The 21,237-nt window shown below is 40.2% G+C and overlaps 1 protein-coding gene across 4 annotated transcripts in view; it reads left to right on the top strand.

Moving 5' to 3' along the window:
• The window catches only part of nbeab (neurobeachin b), a 236,822-nt gene that overhangs the window by 182,150 nt on the left and 33,435 nt on the right, over nt 1-21,237 (top strand). For all 4 annotated transcript variants that reach the window (XM_033631025.2, XM_033631024.2, XM_033631023.2 and 1 more), the window contains exons 40-43: nt 6,307-6,424; nt 6,510-6,612; nt 7,540-7,655; nt 12,534-12,646. In XM_033631025.2, coding sequence (XP_033486916.1) covers nt 6,307-6,424; nt 6,510-6,612; nt 7,540-7,655; nt 12,534-12,646 — 450 coding nt within the window. The remainder of the gene's footprint in view (nt 1-6,306; nt 6,425-6,509; nt 6,613-7,539; nt 7,656-12,533; nt 12,647-21,237) is intronic.

Genomic DNA, 21,237 nt, shown 5'->3' with positions numbered 1-21,237 from the left:
TACTGTGTCTGGTACTGTAGATTGGCTATTTTGGGGGGAAACGAATGAGATGTTTTTTTTGTTGATAGTTTCAGCATCAGTATCAGCTGGCGACTTGCCAGGTATGTTAGTTTGCAATATTTCCCCATTTATGTTACTAAAAGAATTCATTTGCTCGGCATTTAATTTCCCTCAAAATGTATTTGCTGTTTCAAATGAATTGTAGATATAGGTCATTTCTAGGAGACAGGGCTGCCTTTTTTTTCAAATAACTTTAACATTGTTTTAAATACTCACTATATTGTTGCTATTCCTGTTAAAAAGTTACTGCTTACTGTGCACTGTACTCCTGAGAAGGATAAAGGGATGAACATGCCCTTGTGATCAGCACATGCATAAAACTGCATCTTCAAGTCTAACAAAGATGGTTGTGTGTGAATGTGGAAAGTAATTATGACTGCATATTAAATACATGAAATTTAATTTTATAATTGCATGTAGATAAATGAGTGTTTTCTTACTTAATTTGTATATGTGGTGTATATCTTGATGAACTTCTCAGAAGCTTTCTGCAGGCATCATGTGGCTTGATGCCAAACTTTGTATATCATCGCTGTAGGGAACTGCACGTCTAAGTAACTGTTGGGATTTTTTATTTCATCGCATTTCTTGAGGCTTTATATTTTAACATAGACAGATAAAGAATGTTTAAAGAGCCTTGACTCTTTGAAAAGAAATTGCATGTGAGGAAAACAGCTCCTCCCACCTGTCCTACCATGGCAGTGTTGAAGACAGCGCTGCAGGGCCTGCTAATGTGCGTGAAATACCATCCCTGACATAAATGTTATTGACAAACTTGGCTGGACATTTGGGGCAGTGAACTGCCAGCATATTTAATGCATATTCATCTCCTTTATCCCACTGGTCTTGCCAGAGCACCCGAGCTGTGTCGTCTTGCCACACTCCAGCTACCACCCAAATGTATAGTGACACTGATTATGCAAATCTGTATCTTGTTTTCCCCCAATACCTGCATTAGGAGCTTGCTACTTTATTGAAGTTGAGATATGGGTCTCAAAGAGAGAAACCAAGTGGAATGCAGATTTTTCTTTTTTTTTAATAATCTGTGGGAATCTTTTACATTTTGGTATTTCTACATTTCATAACAGTTGTCACATCAGGGCGGGGTTGGGGATAAGATGAGAAAAATACTTTGATGCTCAGGCATAAACCTTGCAGGATGGATGAGGGATTAAAGCTGAAATTTAAGCATGGACTTTTTGCTGCTTTACAAAGTTTGATGTGGTTTAAATTTACCGTGTGTGGAACACCTGAGTCATTTTTAGAAAGAAATGTGCACTGTGTGTATTCCTACATTTTTCCTTCAAAGAGTCAGTTCACCCAAATTACAAAAAAATAATAAGTTCTCCCTTTCTCCTTGTGGTATTTATCCATGCAGATAGTTTTGGTTATATTTCTTATTAAAAAGTTGTATTATAAAGATTTAACAGCACTATATCTTTCCTGAAACAATGCACCAAATTATCGGCTGAACATCAGTATCATCCAATATTTGCCTTGTTGGCTACCATCAGCCTATCAGCAAATAAGATGACATTTAGTGATGGCAGTGGCTGATGTTCTTCTGTTGTGTTACATCAACTTCGAACAGGCTGAAAAGTGGGGCTCAAGACTAACATTGTCCTATTGTCCCCAGCACAATAGAAAAAATGTTTGGAACAAACAGAGATCTTCCCTGGGATACCTTCAAAACAAGAGGGTGCAATAAACTCACTATTGTTGCCTTTGGGAAAACACCCTATTTTTTCCCTGGTGATGCTCAATTGTCAGTAACAAATCCATGTTGAAATTGGCAGGAGGAGAACTAGCTAGCATTAGCTGTTAGCAGCCGGTGGCTGGAACTAATGGCCAGCAGAGGCTGCCTTGAGTTACATTATAATGCGTTCAAGCTCTGTTCAGTAAAAATGAGTATTCAGCGAAGGTAAATTAGTTATCATGATGTGTTAAAATGTAATCTCGTAAAATTAAGGTTTTAACCTTGAATGAATACAGTCCAAAATAGAAATTTGTTGATGTTTTCATAGCAATATAAAATATATATAAGAGAGATAGTTAAGATGTGTTATATATAGTAAAAAGGCTTTTGAGGCAGTTAGTTTAAGAAATATTTTTTTCATGTGAACAAAGGCTATATGGCTATATTAAAGATTGTTTCAGATTTCTTTGTGTCCCTGGCACAAAATGGGGAATAAATGACAACAAAACTAAGATAAACAACAACAACAAGAAAACAAAGGTAATGGCTGGTAGCCAAATTTTTATTTTGAACATTAGTATCGGCCCAGAACTTCACAGTTGATTCATATAAATAATAATTGTTTATGAAAAAAGATGTTGCTTTAATGGTCATTTTTTATCACTTCTGTCTGCACAAAAATAAAACTTCAGTCACCACCATTGTATTGGGATAGAGGCTGATTTATCAAAGTCTACATTACTATATTGCTAAATATGGCATGGGGTAAATAAGAAATTAGTGTATTTTTTTCTAATTTAGGTGAACAGACCCTTTAAGCTATTTTTATTTTTGTGTTAAATGCCCTAGCTCTTTTTTTTGCCTCATACCTAGATGTAGCTATTTTTTTCGTGACCCAGTCTACCACTTTGTCTGTGGCTGACGATGCTCTCCCACTTAGCTGAGAGTAGCTCTCTGCTCTGGCTGTTACCAGGCTTTATGCTTTCTCCTTCTCCAACTGCTCAGCCTCTTCACAGATTTGGCCCATATTGCCTGAGGTCAGCCATTGAATACAGTATACGCAGTGTGTGCTGATCCTCCAAATTGCCATGTGTGAAATCCATCCCACTCGCTCCTGGGGGAGTAGTCATATCACTCAAAATGAAACTGCCTCTCGTATCCTCCCCTTATTCTTCCACTTCGCTGTTCTCTTTGGCCGCCTGGGACCGTGCAGTTGTGAGGCTTTATAGTGGAAGCCTATTAGACAAATCTTAGATGAATGCAGCGGAGGTGCTGTGATACCAGGTTGTCAGAGTGCTCCACAGTCTCATATAAATATATCAGTCATGCTGGCTTGGAGGTCTCACTGAATTATATTATTTTCCTGTTTTGGTATAAATGCAGTGCAGGGGGATTGCATTGTTCCATATAGGTGAAAATTGCATCAGGTTTTAGAGAAATGCTTCGTTAGATTTATTAATAACGTCTGTCATACTGTCTCAGCCAATGTGGGGTTAAAGCTATTCGGAAGTCAGATATGATTAGAATCTATTTCCATGCATGGAGTGGCTTCCTATTGCTTTTAAGTATGATGTGCTCCATTTGAGCATCTGCCCATTATCATATATGAGTTTCAGCCTAAACACTGGTGTCACCTGTGCCTCTCTTCATCTCATCTGTCACAATATTTTTCCGTTCTCCACCTGTGATGTTCCACAGGCAGAATGCAGCCTGCCCTCTGTCAAATCAGGAAAAGAAGAGAAAGGGAATAAAAGGAAGAGAGGACAGAGACGTTAAATTGCATTATGGCTACTATGCTGTGGAGGTATATCTCCTTGCAGCTGGCAGAGCAGCGCATGCGCCTGTGGCTCTTAATGAGCCTGTGTGGAGGGACCTGTGTGGAAACAAAAGGCTGCGCTTGTCGGCCACACCAGACCCCTCCACCCGCCCCCTCACTGCTCCCCCAGCCCTGAGCGTGACAGACCAAGAGCAGAGCGCCGGTCCCTTCCTGGTGGCGTGATTAGATTGGGGCCGAAGTCTCCAGCTGGCAGGCCTGTCTGTGACTGGAGGCGGCCGTCCCCAGCGCTTGTCACTGGCTGACACCTCTGACAGGCAGGGGACAGCTTCAGCAGACAGGTTCATTAAATGGCATTTTTTACAGCTGGGCCTCCAAAAATGAGGGCTGGGCTTTGTCAAATCTCCAAGTCTACAGGGGCCCCTGCGTGTTGGTTTAGACCAAAGCTTTGTTGTTATGACAAATTTTTTGATCTGGGCTGTTTGAAATCAGCTCTTTTTTCTCCTCTTTAGCCTCTCTTTTGTTGACAGCTAGCCCTTTGGCCTGTACTTTGTCATGGCAGCAAAATGTTCACTTTAGCTGGGTAACAAGAAACACCCAGTGCTAAAACAATACTGTATTCCCAATCAGTAAACATGCTATGGCTGCTTTTACATATTATTCAATTCTTAAGAACCTGAGGTGAAGTGTCTGTTCAATAAACCCGTGTAAACTGCATTTATTTGTTTTGTATTGTTGTTGGTTACAGTTTTTTAATAATACTTGATGTAAAAAAAATTAATGTAGGAGGCAAATATATGCTGCTGTTTAGATAAGATATTAAAATCATAAAATAAATACAGACTTTGTTGAAACCGACAAACCATTCAGAGTCTCTTGACATCCAAACAACTCAATATGTATTCAAATAATAGCTCGCTAGTGCCATGATGAAGTAAGCTGTTGTAGCCTTCCCATGATGCATATTTGTATGACTTGCCTTTCAGCATTGCACTCAGAAGACTACTTCCACAACATCTGGCTGCAGAGCAGAGGGGGGGGGTAAAAGCTACCCTGCCTCACAGTGAGCTGCTGCTGGCCCTCAACAGTGCGCCTGCAGCTCCATAGCCGTCCCTCCATCTCACCTCCTTTCCTCTCTGCTCCCTCTCCAGTCAGCATGCTGCCTCCTCTGGGCTGTGCTGTCTCTATGACAACTGTTTGAGTTGGGGGTTGCAGAGGTGTCAGGCAGGGCATTACTGGGAGGAGAGCACCAGAGATGCTGTGCTGCACATCCAGCATCTCCACCTAATCCAATTTTAATTGAGCTCCAGAGATTTTGGATGTGGCACGGAGGTCGGGCATGAGCTATTCCAGGGAGAAATTAAGGCAGCCCTGCTCACGCTGCACTCTTCCAGCCTGTCACTATTTTAAATGAGCATTAGCATCAGACCTAACCCAGCTGAACATCTCACTCTGGCTTCCCTCCCTCCCTGCCTACTCCACCTCAATCACCCCCACACACACACATACAGACAACCCCCCACACACACTAATGTACTGTAGGGCTTCACCTTCTTACTACCCTGTTATATCTTTATTCTCTCTCACACACACTCTCTCTGAACTTAACCTATGTGTGATTATAACCTGGGGAGTTGATGAGGTTGCTCTCTGGCTCACACTGTTGGACAAAATTGTTCAGTCAGAGGGAAGTGAGATGGAAAGAGGGGGGAAAGGTGTGCGAGGGGACCATTCTCACCTGTCAGAACAACTGTCTTGGTTTTATGTGTGTGGACGTGCAGTCCCAGTGGTGCTGCGTATACTAATGATCCTTTGTCTGCTTTCTCCTCTCCCTGGCTTGATGGTTTTTTATTGATTATTTATGTGTCACTGTCCCGGGGGGTCCTTTTTTGACCACTTGAGTTTTATAGACCAACAGGAAAAAGTGTTTTTGAGAGAGCTTCATATTATGTATAAAAGTGCCCTGAGATATGGTATAGTGTCTCTGTAATGCTGTGTCTTGCTTTATAACAGGGAAATTAATGAACCAGTACCAATGTGATATTGATATTCTTTTTTTGAATAAAACTCATGGTTTAGTTATTAAGACAGATTTTAGTAGCAATGGTTTAAAGAATTAGCTTGCATGCAGCAGGTTTTATCCCAGCTGTGAAATAATGAGTGTACTAGAGCACTATTCGGTGTCTTACCAACTACTGCTGTGGTGCCCAATAACAAGACAGTTCACAGTGAAGTACTAAAAAATGCAACAGCTGCCAACTTTTTAATAGTAAAGCAGAAAACAAACGTTAAACACTGATGCCTCTTCAGTAGAATTTTGCTCAGGTCATATTTACTGCCATGCTATCTGATACAGATGAACAGAGTTGGCTCTATGGTTGCTTTTGTGTCCATTTCGCAACAAAGCAGCTGCTTAGTTTACAATGATACTTTATTTAGTTCAAAAAATTAAAATCATAATCGGAGAACTTTAGAATTTTTAGCATATTTGAATATCTATTATTGTAAGAACTTGCTTCCTTTCAATCGGGATACTGGTAGCATTGTAGATGAAACATTACACTATAATCTAAAAGACTGTTGCGTCACTTGGCTTGACTCAAATCTGTAACATATTGTGCTGTTGATGTTTTTTTCTTTTGCTATATGCACCTTTTGCCATTGAACATATTGAAATGGACAGTAGTCCTTATCACCTGTAACCTGACGTGATCTCTGGTTTTATACAGCTATTATAACCTGAGGACAGTTTTCACTTCTTCTTCTGCTCGTCTAGGTCTTAGCATACACTGAGGGTTTACATGGGAAGTGGATGTTCAGCGAGATTCGGGCAGTATTTTCTAGACGCTACCTCCTGCAGAACACAGCCATGGAGGTCTTTATGGCCAATAGAAGTAAGTGGAGGTGCCAATTACAGCCTTTGAAATCCATGCCTCTCCTGTTCCTCATCACTAAGGGATATCTCTCACTGTTACACAGCATCAGTCATGTTCAACTTTCCTGACCAAGCCACAGTGAAGAAAGTGGTCTACAGTCTTCCTCGAGTGGGAGTGGGCACCAGCTATGGGCTTCCACAAGCCAGGTGGGTCCTATGTGCCAAAGGAAAATAAATTGAACACTGTTAAATATTTCTTAAATTGTAATTCCTTCATGGTCAATGTTACCTCCTCTGTGTTATATATTGGAGCATCTGTGCAGCCTGGCCTGCAGCAGAGTCATTTGAAGTCCCATTGCTCCAGTTATTGAAGTGGATGTGCACTGACCCTGACTGAACTGACCTAATTCTCTGACAGAAGACTCTATACAGCAGGGCCGCAGCCCGGCCACTGACCAAAGAGAAAACCAAAGATTCCCTTTAGACCCTGATAGTGCTAACAGGCCCATTTATACACTGTCACAACACAGGCACGGCTCCTTAAGTCTTAATTGTGTTAATTGTGTGGATATAAAGCAATAGATATATATAAAGCAAGCCATCCTCAGTTAACACACAGTCCACCTATCCTTCATTTAATCTACTGGTATCAAAATTGTGTAATTATGAATGCCATTGCTTTGGATGCCCTGATTATTTTCTTATTTGCAGCTTGACATGTTTATGCCAAGTTTATGCTCTCTGTTTTAACAATTTTAAGAATATAGGTTTTAAAGGAGCAGTGTGTAGGATTTAGTGGTATCTAGCAGTGAGGATTGCAGATTGCAACAAGCTGAAACTTATCTTGTGTGCCAAACATGAGCTCCCAGTTATGATTCCTTCAGTTTTCATTGTTTAGGAGGTTTTTACTGGGAGCCAAATTATCCGCTGATGTAAATGGCTCATTCTCAGGTACCAAAAACACGACAATTCTTATTTCCAGGTGATTATTCACTAATAAAAAAACATACTTATTATATTATATTCCATTTCTGCCAGTATCTCCCTCTAAATCTTTCACACTGGACCTTTAAGATATTGTAACTAATACCAGTCTTCTGTGTCCTGATTTGTTGTTTCAACGTTTTTTTCCAGGCGCATCTCCCTGGCCACCCCTCGGCAGCTTTTCAAATCCTCCAACATGACCCAGCGCTGGCAGAGGAGAGAGATCTCCAACTTTGAGTACCTCATGTTTCTCAACACTATCGCAGGTAAGGATTCCTATTGCTTTACAACACTGTGATTCCTCAGTGAAATTCAGTGCTTCTAATTTAGAAGTGGCTGAAAGTATGGGATTAATGTATTCTCTTTTTCACAGCCATCAGTTATATAGATAGATTCTGATTATTTTTCTTCCTTATTCAGGCAAACTTCGCAACCAAAGTTTTAATATAGTATCTTTGTGAACCTTTTCACCATTAGAGTCTTATGACTTTAAGTTTAGCTATCATGATCAATAAACTTTATGTGTCAGTGGCACTGGAAACATACTATAAGTGGCCTCAGGTACGTCGTATTTGTTTAAGAATCCATGGTAACCTTAAGTGGTTCTCAACATAGTAGACTTCACTGTTCATGGGAGTGTGCTGTTTGAAGCAAAGAGCAGGCACAGCAGATTTTGCAGATAATTAGTGCCTGGCTTTGTGAGAGCGTACACACGTGTGTCTGCGGAGTTGAGAGGTTCTGTTGTCGACTCTCTGATCTGAACTGCAACTAACAGGGAAGGCGAGAGCGACTGCACACTACTCTGCTCTGAGAGGTGTCATCCTCTCTCTCGCTGCATATTCATGCATATTTATATTTAGCTCGTGCTTGAGTTCGATACATTATTGTCAGCTAATTAGATGTAAGCCAGACAGAAAAACATGCCCAAAATTCATTAAAAATCCCTGGTAATGACCTGAGCTGACAGGGATGTCAGAATAGTGTGGGGCGGCAGACAGCCGGGGGATGAAGTGCTGGGAAGAGGTGCGAACGGGAAGTGGTCTTCTAATTAAACACTATTCCACTGTTATTAACATCCTGCCACCCCAACTCAGGCCTCAGCACCAGTCGGTCGAAACCACACCAACACACTCAACTCTTCCTCCACACTTGGCTCGCTGATTCCTTTTCACTATGTGGCATTAACCTGGATAATTATGCTCTCTAGCTTCCCCCAGACCCTGCATATTCTGCAGAAGCCTTGCCATTGACTGGCCTGTCACACATTATCATTCGCTCAGCTAGATTTAGATTCTATAATGCCAACCTTCTGCAGTGTAGGAGTGAGTAGCTAGCCTGCTGGATTAGTGAAAATTGATCAAATTTCTAGGTAATAATTAAAAACATCATGACACTGGCAAGCAGAGTGAGGAAGAGTGTTACCATTGAATAGTCCCATTTCATTGCGTTGCATAATGTTGTATGCATGAGCTCTCATTTAGATGTAATAAAATTAAGCAATATCACACAAGAGGGAGTGATGTACTGTATATCGTCACGGCTGTGATTCAGTCATAGGCACGAGGCCGCAGGCTGTGTGCCGACGACAATTACAGCCATGACGATATACAGTACAACATCACGACCTCAAGTGTGATATTGCTTTTATACAACAGTTCAACAACAGCTTAAACAGCAATGCTGAGTAAGGAATGTTAACAAAAGGTGATGAAATAAATTATTTTAGTATGTTGTGTAGCTCCGCGAAAAAACAGTTCCCCCACTCTGTTGCCAGGCAACGCGGCACACATGCCAGGAACTCACAAACTACTTTGTATTTACATTGATCTGCAACTGTGTAACTTCGTCCAGTTCGGCTGATGAAACGTTGGCAAACCTGGATGTTGGCACGGCTGGTTTCAAACACACCTGGAGGTCTGCACAGAAGAGTCCTGGCTTTCCTTTTCCTCGTCCTCTCCTGACAACCACTCATAATTTAATTCAAATGTAATTTTGGGGAAAATATCCATCTTCTTGGTGTAACACTATAATGCCCGCTTGTGTCAGTGTAGCGAGTGTGACAGTTGGTTAATTAACGGTTGTATTTATATTTCTAACACCTGTGAGTGGAGTGATTTTACTGTTACATGTCCCAGTGATGTTATACTCTATATCAGCACTCACAGAATGCCTCTTGTCCAATCAAATTACTCGGTCGGAACTAACTGTTGTATAACAGGTTTTAATATTCACCTTGGAGTTGCCCTCTCTTGTTATTACTTTGATTTGAAATGCTTAAAGCTTTTAGTATGTTTGCTATTACATAATATAGCTAGAATGTCATCTTAAGAAGACAGTGCTGTTTATGTCATTGAACTTGATCTAAGATATTCTTAGACAGTCATCAATCATGATAAATGAAAATGTACCATTATTAATATAAAGGTGTGGGTGTCTCATTGCCTCCATAGGACCCTGTGTAATAATATGATAATGTGTTACTTTGAAGCTCAGTTGACCAAAGTCATTCTCACAGAATTAGAATGGAAAATTATAAAATCATGTGACATGTTTCTGCAAAAAATGTTGTAACTCTTTTAGGCCTTGTTAACACGTTCACAGGTATGTCTGAAAACAGAGCTTTTTCTATGTGTTTTTACCTTTTGTCCACATGCTAACTGTGTTTAAAACTCCATCCAGGGTGAAAACTTTCAGAAACTCAGTTTTCAGCATTGACATGAAGACATGGAGAAGAGAATTTGTGGCTCGTAACGGCAGAGCATGTGCCATTATCTCCTCTCTGAGGTCTCACAGATGAGATGAAATTTCATGCAATGGCAGATCTGACCAAAATAATGATGGCTCCAACTTTGCTAACAAGACTTTTTACACCAGATTACAATGGGAGAAATGCCCTGCTTAGCTCTGATGGTTGGTCCGACAGGTGCTCCTTGGTGAGGCAGGTAAAAGTACAAAAAACAAGATCCTGAAAGTCTCAAATAATGCAGACAGCCATGGAAAAAACAAAGACAGTCATCATCAGGTGAAATAATCTCATATATTTATTCTTCAAGCATAGGCAATCTAACAGACCAAGGTGTATTGACTCTATGTCTGCACCAGGCTTCCTAGTGACAGAGTTCCTTGGGTTTTTTCCATGGTTGTCTGCATTAATTTGAGACATCTGGGATCTTGTTTTTAGGGTTTTGTACATGTAATGGTACATAAGTGAACAGGTGCTCTTCCACTGTCTTGAAAACTATATTGAAAAATAGAGGTGTCAGAATGCACTATGGAGGTCACTGCCGCAGCCAGCCTTCGAGTAACTGCTTTTCTTTCAGACTTTGATTGGCCAACATCTTCTTCTTTGTGTGGCTTTATGCTGCGTTCCATTTACCTTGGAAGGCGGAGGTCAGAGCTTGGAATGACGTCACACCCAAGTTAATCATGTTCCAGTACAGGAAGTCAGAAAACCAAGCAATACCAGTTCAATCCCGATCAGCCATTATTAGCTATACCAGTTGATAACAGTCCATTCTGCTGTATTTTGTGCATACAAACAATGTAGCAACATGTCCACAGATAGAATTGAACAGGACTGTGCATATTACTGTTTTAGTGAGACACAAATAAGACAGAAGTGGTAATGAACAGTATATTACTACAGCTTTTACTACTGTTGATCCACAGAGCAGCCATATTGTATTTTAAGGTCGGGGTTGGTTAGGTTAGATGAGGGGTGCTCCAGTTGAAATTTCCAACTGGGAACTCAAAAATTCCGACCAGGGACAGTTTTTGCTATGGGCAATGTGGGCGACCGCCCAGGGTGCAATCTATGTGAGGGTGCATGAGCACCCTCCAAAAAAAAACAAAACAACAAAAAAAACTTGCCAGTTTTCTAGACTGCCGCTCATTTCCACGTCAAGTTAGTGGAGTGGGTGCTGGGATGCCCCTATTATCACATTTCAACCAGCAGCAGAAAGGAAAGGCAAATCCTGGCGGTTGTGGGTTGAACGGGGGTCACAGACATGAATATGGTGGAGGCTCATAGTGCTCTGCGGCACAAGATAACGGCTTACTGGCGAGGGAGGGAGGCGGCAAGGGATGGTTCGCCCAGGGTGTAAAACTAGCCAGGACCGCCTCTGATTCCGACTTACAAGTACAAGTGGAATGCACCATTAGGGTTACGGTTATATCGCCACCTGTTGGTTTGACATTCTCTTGACAGTGCTTCAGTTGTGTTTTGCAAGGAGGGGGATGTGTTTTAGAGGGGCTTTTTTTGTTTAGAATGTAGGAGGGGAAAACCATGTCTTCAAAAACACTTGTGTCTGTGTGGATTAGGACTCCTTCTTTTAAGAAAGGATATTACAGGATGTGGTGAGACCTTAGAATTAGTACTGCCCCATTTTACAATATAGTTTCATTTTTCTTAGTGGGTAAAATAAAACGTTGTTGCCTTTTTACTGTTGATTTGCTTTGAGGCTACATTTTTAGCTTGATTTATTACCAGCAGTAAAAATTCCAACAAAATCATCTATAGCAGCTCTATCCCGATCCTGGATTACAACTGGCCACCACCTGACCTCGCAGCTGTATCAGTGTCATCTTCAAAAGAAACACAGAGCATTAATGACAACATGGTACATGCTTGTGGCTTTTCCCATGGATTTCCTTTGACACGTTTTGCCATCTGAAAACCATATTCCCACTGCCAGAGCATAGAGGAAATTCACATCTGGCCAATCAGCGCATCAGACTTGCAGTGACATTTCAGCCATTTGGAGTCATGGCCCACATAGGAACCTATATCCCTCTAATTACATCCACTCCTCCTATGAACTCAAAGACAGCCTCCTCAGGCCTCCTGTAACTCCCACAGTTCATTGATAAAGTACACTCAGCAGGAAAAAGGCATGCGGAGCACAGAAAACATTCCCTCATAGCAGAGTGAGCATGCCATTAGTTTATGTGTTTCTCTGGCAGACGCTGTATGAGACAGGAAGTGCGTCTGATTGAGGGCTCTGAGAGTGGGGGCTTGTTGGAATGTTGCATGCTGATCCCCCAATGTAACTGAAGCCTCAAGTGTACCCTGCCCCGCTTTCAACCCCTGTGTTCCCTTCCAATCCTTCATCACTCACAGATTTCTGTCTGCTCTGTGTGCCTAGGGAGGACATACAATGACCTGAACCAGTACCCAGTCTTTCCCTGGGTCCTCACCAACTACGACTCAGAGGAGCTGGACCTGACCTTGCCAGGGAACTTCAGAGATCTCTCAAAGGTACCGAGGCTTTTTGGCCATGCACCCCAGTATGACAGAAAGAAAGGGGGCAAGTAGGGGCAGCTGGCTCTGACGGCAGGGGATTTACTTATTAAGGCCCAGACTGTAAAAGAATATCATATTTAATAGCCAAGGAATCATGTGCAGAGTCTAAACTCATGAGATGGAATGCAGAAAGTGGAAAATGCTGATTTTAACATCCTGAAATGCACTCAGATATGTTATGTAAGTTTACTCCCCATTTATTTAGTACTGTATTGTCTCAGCACATAGTTTGCACTTGACTATGAGCTAAAAGAGGCTTCCTGGTTTCTGCATTAGGGAGGCAAATACATTTCAGAACCATATGTGCCTTGTATGATTGACACTACAGAATAATTAATTAATAATTAACAGCTTTTTCAGTAAAAAATTAAATGTAACCCAAACATGGTTTTCATGATCTCAAAGAGGCCATGTGGTAAAAAAAACATTTTTACAATGTTAAAGTTGCTAAAATGAATGTTTATTTGGTAACATTGGATCACATGACTACTTATAAATGAAAGGGCTCACTTACAGTGATGAATCCACAGAGAATTATTACCCAACACTATAGTTTCCCTCATGCTAGACAGAAAAAGTTAGTGTCTGGCTACCTGGAGTATTTAGCTTCTTAAGAGCCAGGCACTTAATGCAGGAGTTATTAAAGGGCAAAACATAGCTAAAAGTAGAGTGACTGTGTGTTCCAGTACCCAGCCTACCATACTATTTAGTATGCCAGAAAATTATTAAGTTTGTCCCAACAAAAAAAAAATGCAGTGTGCCCAAAATACAAAGATGTCCAGCATCTGGTCGCATTTTGCAGTATACAAGCCAGCAAGCTTTTTGCAGCTGAAGATACGTAACATGAGCTGAGCTACAGACAGAAGACAGCTCATTGATAGTTGAAAGAGGCCCCAGTGATGGAAGACAACTCATTTAAGTGACTGATGACCAGTCAATTAGATAGTAAAATTAGAATAGGAATTGTTTAAGTGACCAAAAAAAATCATTAAGATAACCAACAGCAAAAGGATGATAACAATGACAGAGAAATGCATATGTAATTTTACTGTTATGAATATAATTAGTTAGAATTTACAATGTATGCAGTCATTATTTTAAAACTATAATTACATACTGTGACAACTCAGTGGGAAAATACAGCTGGGATCATGAAAAGGGATAGCCAACTCACTAATGGTGCGAACCATAACTTAACAAAAACATGACATTTACGTTATGGAACAGATGACTGCAAACAGACACTACAAACTACTCAGTCCAGCATACTGGGAAATGTGGGTGTCGCGACAATACATTGCAGAGTAACAACAGCATAGCTCCCCAGGTTGATCTGAATCACTGGCGAGCTCAGTAAATGAGGCTTCGTATGTCCAAGGTAACATTAAGTGATAACATTAAGCAAGAGGGTCAAAGTTCAAGGTGTAGTGTTATGATAATATAGTCTGCCCCACTGGTATGCATACTCCATGCAACACTGTAAGTCAAAATTAAATGGTACTCTGTAAGGCCAGCTGCAGTACATACTACTAATAAAAAAAAAGTATGTGATTTGGAAAGCAGGGTGTATACTGGATTTACATTCCCTAGTGACCAGACACGCCTATGCCAAATGAATGCTAATGTTGCTACGTATCTGCTGGATGTGTGAATAAACAACCATGTCAACTTTAAAAGTGATAATATGTCAGTGTTGTGTTTATTGCTTGTTTCTGCTGCCAAAAAATCAGTTATTTCATTTTAATAAAAATCGTATTCATTGTTGATAGTTTATCATGATACAGCAATCACAATAAAATAATTATCAAGTATATGATGTTCAGTGCAGTGAACTCTGCTTGTAATCACCTCCTCACTTCCTTATTTTGATTTTTGTAATTACAGCTTGCTCAGAATCCTTTTTTTTTTTTTTTTTCCAACCTAAGATTTTCCTCATTTTTACACTGGGAGTCATATTGAGATATTGCCCAGCCCAAGTCTTAACTACACATTTCCACAAAAACTCAAATCACATATTGTGTCATGCCAAAAATAAAGCAAATACATGCATATTTTAGAGCTTATAATTTCATCAATAAAACATCATCATTTAATAATTTAAATTTCTGCTTGGATTACAGTTTCAAGGTTGATGAATTGATAAGAGCAGGTCATAAGAGCAGTGTGGCAGTGAAAGTCTTTCTAAATGTGGCGGGTCAAAAATACATCAAACTGTGCAGTAGCAAGAGTCTCGCAAATGCTGCCAAATCACAAGAGCTCAGACACAGTGACACTAATGCCCCACAACCCTGGGAGATAAAGTTCAGCATTATGTTTGATCTGTCTTTGACTGAAGAGGAAAAGCCAGCAGATCACTCTACCGCAAACTGTGGCCTGGTTTACTTGTTTACCACCCCCATTCTGTTTCTCTGTCTCTTTCTCTCTCTTGCACATTCGAACTGCAGCTCCACTGACCTGAAAACAGTCACATTCCTGTCTGAGCTCTCTCACTCGCTCACTTTATCGCTCCCTCATTCCCCCTTGTTTCCCTCAAAGCGCCGACATTCTAAGAGCCTCACTTTGCCATCTCAGTTCTCAACACTTTGTATCAATTTTCAGCTTTTTAAGGCCTACGTGTTCTGTGTTTTGTAGTGGGAGAGGAGGAGAACTTAAAAATGAAAAAAAAGGAAGTTGCCATAAAATACTCAAAGAATCGCGAACAAGTTTGAAAGTGTGTTGTGAATTTGAAAAATGAGCACCAACTGCTGTAGAGCACTTTTTCCACATTTCAGTAAACCCAGAACATTTTGGACAAACAGCTCAGTTGTGTGTCTTGCCACCATCATCTCAGCACTTGTTTGCTTTTGGCGGCTCCGGACTGTGCGGCATCCAGGTGGCCTGAGAGAACCACAGGATGTGTGTGCGTGTGTGTTGAGGGGGTGATCACGGCTGAGCCATGTGCAAACCTCCTGCCCTGGGGAGACAGTTATGTATTGTAATGTATTCCAGTGACATCCTCCCATGCTGTTTACAGGGCTGAGCTGCCTTCATTAGCATGAGTTCACAGCCCGTGTCTCCTGACAGTTGTCCTTGGAACCCCGGGGCTCTTACCTCCAAAAGTTCACAGCTACTGTAGTAGGGAGGGACAGAGGCCCCCACACTTCTCCTCTCTGCCTGGTCTGCCCTTTTGTTCAATTATGGATCAGAGGTAGCAGCAAAGTCTCTAGAGACGTGTTCATTGTATATTAGGGCTGTGTGTGTCTCTCTGAGATGTAAGTCCAGTGGGTGTTGTGTACCACAGAGGCTGTGTGTGGTAACTCAGGCTGGATATTGTTTGAAATGTTTTGATACAATACACATGATTTTGTACCAATGTGATACCAATTCTTGAGGAATCTAAACATGATTTTATTCCAGAGTCCTTACTTTCATTCAACAAAAGAAGTCACTTTTAGAAGAACTTTTCAAATATTTTATGTTGTTAAACTCAATCAGACATAGAAGAAATCTGCCTAAAGGTTCAGTGTGTAGGATTTAGTGGCAGGCGTTTAGGAGAACTATGGTGGCTGATGCAAGAACGTGAATTGCTCTGTTGAGAGCGAGTTATTAATTTGTCCTTTCTGGGCTACCGTTCTGAGGTACTGTAGACTAAAGACTACAAAAAATGAAAAAAACTTTCAAAACATTCAATGCCAGTTTTCAGTTCAGTTGACAGTTTTTGATTTATGGTAAAATTATATTGTTTTGATACACAGCTGTAGTGGTTACCACCTCATATTAAGCTTTTTTATTCATTTTCTGTTTTAATTTGTGTCTGTGTTTTTTCCCCCTGCAGTTGAATAATATCAAATTACCTTATGCAATATCATCTGTCACTCCAGAGCTCAGTGAGCTGCAGCATCATGAAGATAAATTGTCATATCATTACTCTCAGCTAAATTGTAATTGCAGCTAAATTATAGACGCTAAACTAAAGCACCATTAATACTCCTAAATGATTCTCAAATCATCCCACACTGGCATTGCACAATTTGGGAGGCTTTCTTTCCCACAGATCAGATACATACCTGAGACCTGTTTGTCAGTTACAGGTGAATGCAGCATGATGGACAGCATTGTTCAAACTGCCGGAGCTCTGTGCTGATCTGCCAAATAACATCCTCCCAAACCTACTGCACACACCTACAATTACCTGCTGGTTTGGGCACTCATTCAGCTGTGAACAGTGCTATTGAACACTGCATTGCTTTGCCTCCAGGCCAGAGTTCTGCATATTTGGTTGTCAGACACATTCATGCAGTGAAGTGTTTCATTAGATTGTAATGATTATTCCTTGATGGAGTGACAAGTGGATGATAGATAGAGGGAAGCCAATCTTCCCGATAGCTGTTAAGTGATGTGATGGAAATTCAGACAATTGCATAAGAACGTGAAAGAACCAGATGTGGTTTAACACAGCCCTGCTTCATTCACTGACTAAAAAGTGTTAAATGTATTCTTTGTAAAATATAATTTCAAGAGACAAGTAACACAAGAGCATTCCTCAACCCATGTAATTTAAAGTGTTCACATACATTTTCACCTTACTTAAAATTACAGAAATAGTGCTGATAATGTTGATTTACCCTTGTTAGCATAAAGAGCTGTTGAAATAGAGAAATGTATTTTATTCTGTTTCCTTCTCAAAGCTTCCTCTGTGGCACAAAGTTGAGCATCTCTCAGACACTTTGAGTTTTGAAGGCAAAGCTTGGCTGCTATAAAGACCCCCTCCACACTTTTCTTTCCATAATGGAGCCTTTTTCACCCTCGCTTCCTCTCCAGTCAGGCTGTTTGGGAGCACATCTGCTTTATCTTGAGTTTGAGCAACTTGATTGCATTAGACTGGAGCTGCATGCAGCCCTGCCTCTGACGAGGCAAGCAAAAATGACCGTGACTTCTCCTGACAGAGCACCATGGCAACTTACTGTAATGTAATTACTTTTGAAATATAAAATGCAATATGCGTCTCTTTGGGAGGTAGCTTAGATATAACCAAACAAATGGAGGTACTCTCTGCACGCTGTCTGCTGTGTTCATTTCCTGCATCTTTGGAATGCAACACCAGAAATGATCCTGATTGAATCTGAAGCCAAATCTAAGTTTGATCATGCTTTGTTTAGTTGTGTTGATGTATTTCACTGGGTCAGATGTTATACAAGAAATGAACTCCGATAGGAGCAAGTGTGGAACTGTCTGAACCAGTTGTTTTGATTGTCTTATATTTGTGATCAGTATGATACGCAATGCAGAGAAAAGAGAAGAGGTGATTATTCTTTGTAGAATAGAGGTAAGCAAAGCCTGATTTGGGATTAATAATTATTATGTGACTATTACAGGAATAAATGGCTACTGAAGTGCTTATGCTATCTTATCAAACATGGGTTTCATTTCCCATTGACCAGCTAATCAATGATACATTTCCTTTCCTTTCCAAAAGCATATCAGAAGCAATATACATTCATTTTTTTGGTGTTATTTGACCAGAATTTGACTGTTTAGTGTGGGAGCTACATTGTACCAAGCGTTCACAGTCTTGAAATTGAAAATGTATTGACTTGGCAAACATGCTGTGGAAATAGTGTCTCTTTCAAGGCTAGCTATGGTCAATTCATTACAATTTCACATGGTTTCTTGGTTTTTAATCAGTGTGTTTAGTCTGTTTTGGTGTCAACCAGTCACTTGATACACATTTGACACATTTTTTGCTGAGGACAGTGACAGTTTAGACAAATATTCATCTCAGATAATATACAAGATGGTAGCTTTACATAGAATTATTGAACTGAGACTGTGTGTTAATAACAAGCAGCAACCTCTGAGGCAGAATAATTAAGCTAACGCCAATTGCCAAAAACTGCAGTTCCTCTCATGGCCACTTGTGGCTGCCTCCAAAAGCAAGTCAATCCCTATAGACCCCCATGTTACAATGCACACCTTATGAGCAGAAATGTGAGTTACAAGCTGCCTGGGAGGCGTCACATGAGTCATGTTCACCCCCTGCTCTTCCACAGCTCTAACCTCTCACCATATAAGGGTCACTTCTGGCTCCAGAAATCCAAGATGGTGACAGCCAAAATGCCAAACTCATGTTTTCAAACAGGAGTCCATAAACCAATGAGGCACATTACAGTGGCTACGTCCATCATTTTTATACACTGTATGGTTCATAATAATCACCTATTTTATTGGATAGGCAATCACAACCATTTTGCAGTTATAAGATTGCAAAATCTTATCAAAACAAAAACTGGGACACAAAGGTGTTGAATTCACACGGAGACAATACTACCAGATATTGCTCAGGATTTGTTAAGACAGAGAATTAAAGTCATCTTGAATGTCCCATGTTGCTTTTAGCAGGACACAATAATCTCACAATCAACACTTTGGTTTACAACCTCAATTTTATCTACAAATGGATGATCACAAGACACCAGCTGTTCAGCTTTAGTTTTCCATCTACTTTCATTTGTACATGTTTTTTTCCTTAATTTGTGACCCAGAGTTTATGGGAGTATATGACTACACATGCACCTTTCATCTATGAATATACATTGAATTTGTTCTAGCCTTTGCATCGGTGCAAATGTATTAATTAAATGACAAATAGCCAGTTGGCCAGTTGTTAGCTTTACTTTACGATTAAGATTAAGAAGCTTTATTGTCATTGCAAGAGGGTACAATGAAATTCCGTTTGGCAACATCTCCTTGTAGCAGCAGTATGTCCTAGTCATAAAATAATGTTACCTATATTTTGTTGTTGTCTTTGACATTTCATCGAGTTTGTTGTGTATTTGCTGTATAGCAGTCCCAATTTGAGCAGTGTTCAACAATCTGCCATGTGCAAATTCCCTTTTTAAATGATGGCAACCTGTGAAAAAGAAGAACTTCTTCACTGATGTGGGTGAAGCGATTTGCCATGCAGTCAGTATAATTATCCTAGCTCACCAACAATGCAAGTTTTCTAGAAAACAAAATAAAAGCGTCCTTACTTCTAACACCACACTACGAGTCACATAGAAAATGTTTTATTATATTTATGCTTACACAGCTGAACGACATGGGAACACTGTGAGAACATTTTTGCCTCATTTATGTAGCACCAAATAGAAAAATTGATAGGAAGAAACTTGTCAGTAAACATATCTTCCCCTGTTACTCGGTCTTCATTTAAGACATGTTTGTGGTCAGTTTGTTCTCAGGAAAAGGTTTAGAGTTTGGTGGCAACAACATTGATTCTAGATATACTTTTTGCATGTACCAAATTTTAACACTTAAAAATGTAATTTTAGCCTGTGATATCCCTTTAAGAACAAAAAACAAGTTTTATATTACATACTCTTGCCCATAATGCCATGGCTGAATTTGTTTTCCAGCTTCTTCTGGTACCATCATATTAAATGGGCAAGTGAAACATTTGATAACACTGTAAATCAAATGCATTTCGTAAGCTTTGGTTCTAATACTCATTATGTGAATTGTTTATTCCTCTCTTTAATGCAATACTATTTCCCTCAGCTGTCTTTTCCTTATTCTTTTCCTTCTGTCACATGTATTACCTGGTATTCTCATACAGCTCCAACCTGCATTAGTAACACTAGCGGCGGTTTTACAGAGTGCAAGACGTCTTGTGGCTTGCACCCCAATCCAGCTGGGCCAAGACGTCACATGCAAGGCCATTATCACCCCATAAATCAATGCAGATCTCAATAAACTTCTCTTTCAGTCTATTCAATTGTGCTAACACTGATGTGGACTGCCATTAAATTCTAAGGAAGAACCAGAAAGAAAAAAAAATTGGCCCCATTTAATTTTGACTTAGAGCTTCAGGCATGTGCACTATGCCACACATGGATATGACCATAATCTTCCAAATGACCAAGAGAGTCTTTCTGTCGCACTGAGGTTGCACCTAGCCAAAAGAATAAAAGTGCAATTTTAATAATGCTAGAATAAGTGAATTTTGAGTTGAGGGCTTTTATTTTATTTCTTCTGACCTCTGAGCTGCAGCTTTTAGGTGGAAAAGCTGCCATTGATTACATTACCAGTCTCCCTTTCCCTTCTGTAACTGACTCAGTGGTACTGACTATATTAATATTGACTGCCAATATGCCTCCGAGGCTTTTATATTGGACAGGGTGATTGAAAAGGCAGAGAAAGCAATTTATTCACCACTAAACGTATGTTTAATGGGAGTAATTTTGTTGCCTTAAGAACACATGAAAATGAAACAGCCGCCAAGGGGCAAAAACCCAGTGATGGTGTCAGTACAATATTGAAAGTATTACTGAGGCTGCGGTTAAATAATTAACCATGCTATCCAAGGTTTGGCCTAACTATTAAATAATTGGATGGATGTCAAATAAATATAGCAGTGATGTTATTTTTTCTTTTTTATAACCTAACAATAATTAGGCAGCAGTTCTTCAAATGCAGAGCAACGAATAACAGACTTTTTATGATTATGAAAGGCTGGTTTGTGGAAAATGGATTTTCCTCTACTTCTTATATTTACAATAGGAAAACGT

This window comes from Epinephelus lanceolatus, chromosome 4 (genome assembly GCF_041903045.1).
Source record: "Epinephelus lanceolatus isolate andai-2023 chromosome 4, ASM4190304v1, whole genome shotgun sequence".
NCBI lineage: Eukaryota > Metazoa > Chordata > Actinopteri > Perciformes > Serranidae > Epinephelus > Epinephelus lanceolatus.
Note: the sequence above shows the minus strand (reverse complement) of the source record. Positions and strands in the feature narration are given on the sequence as shown.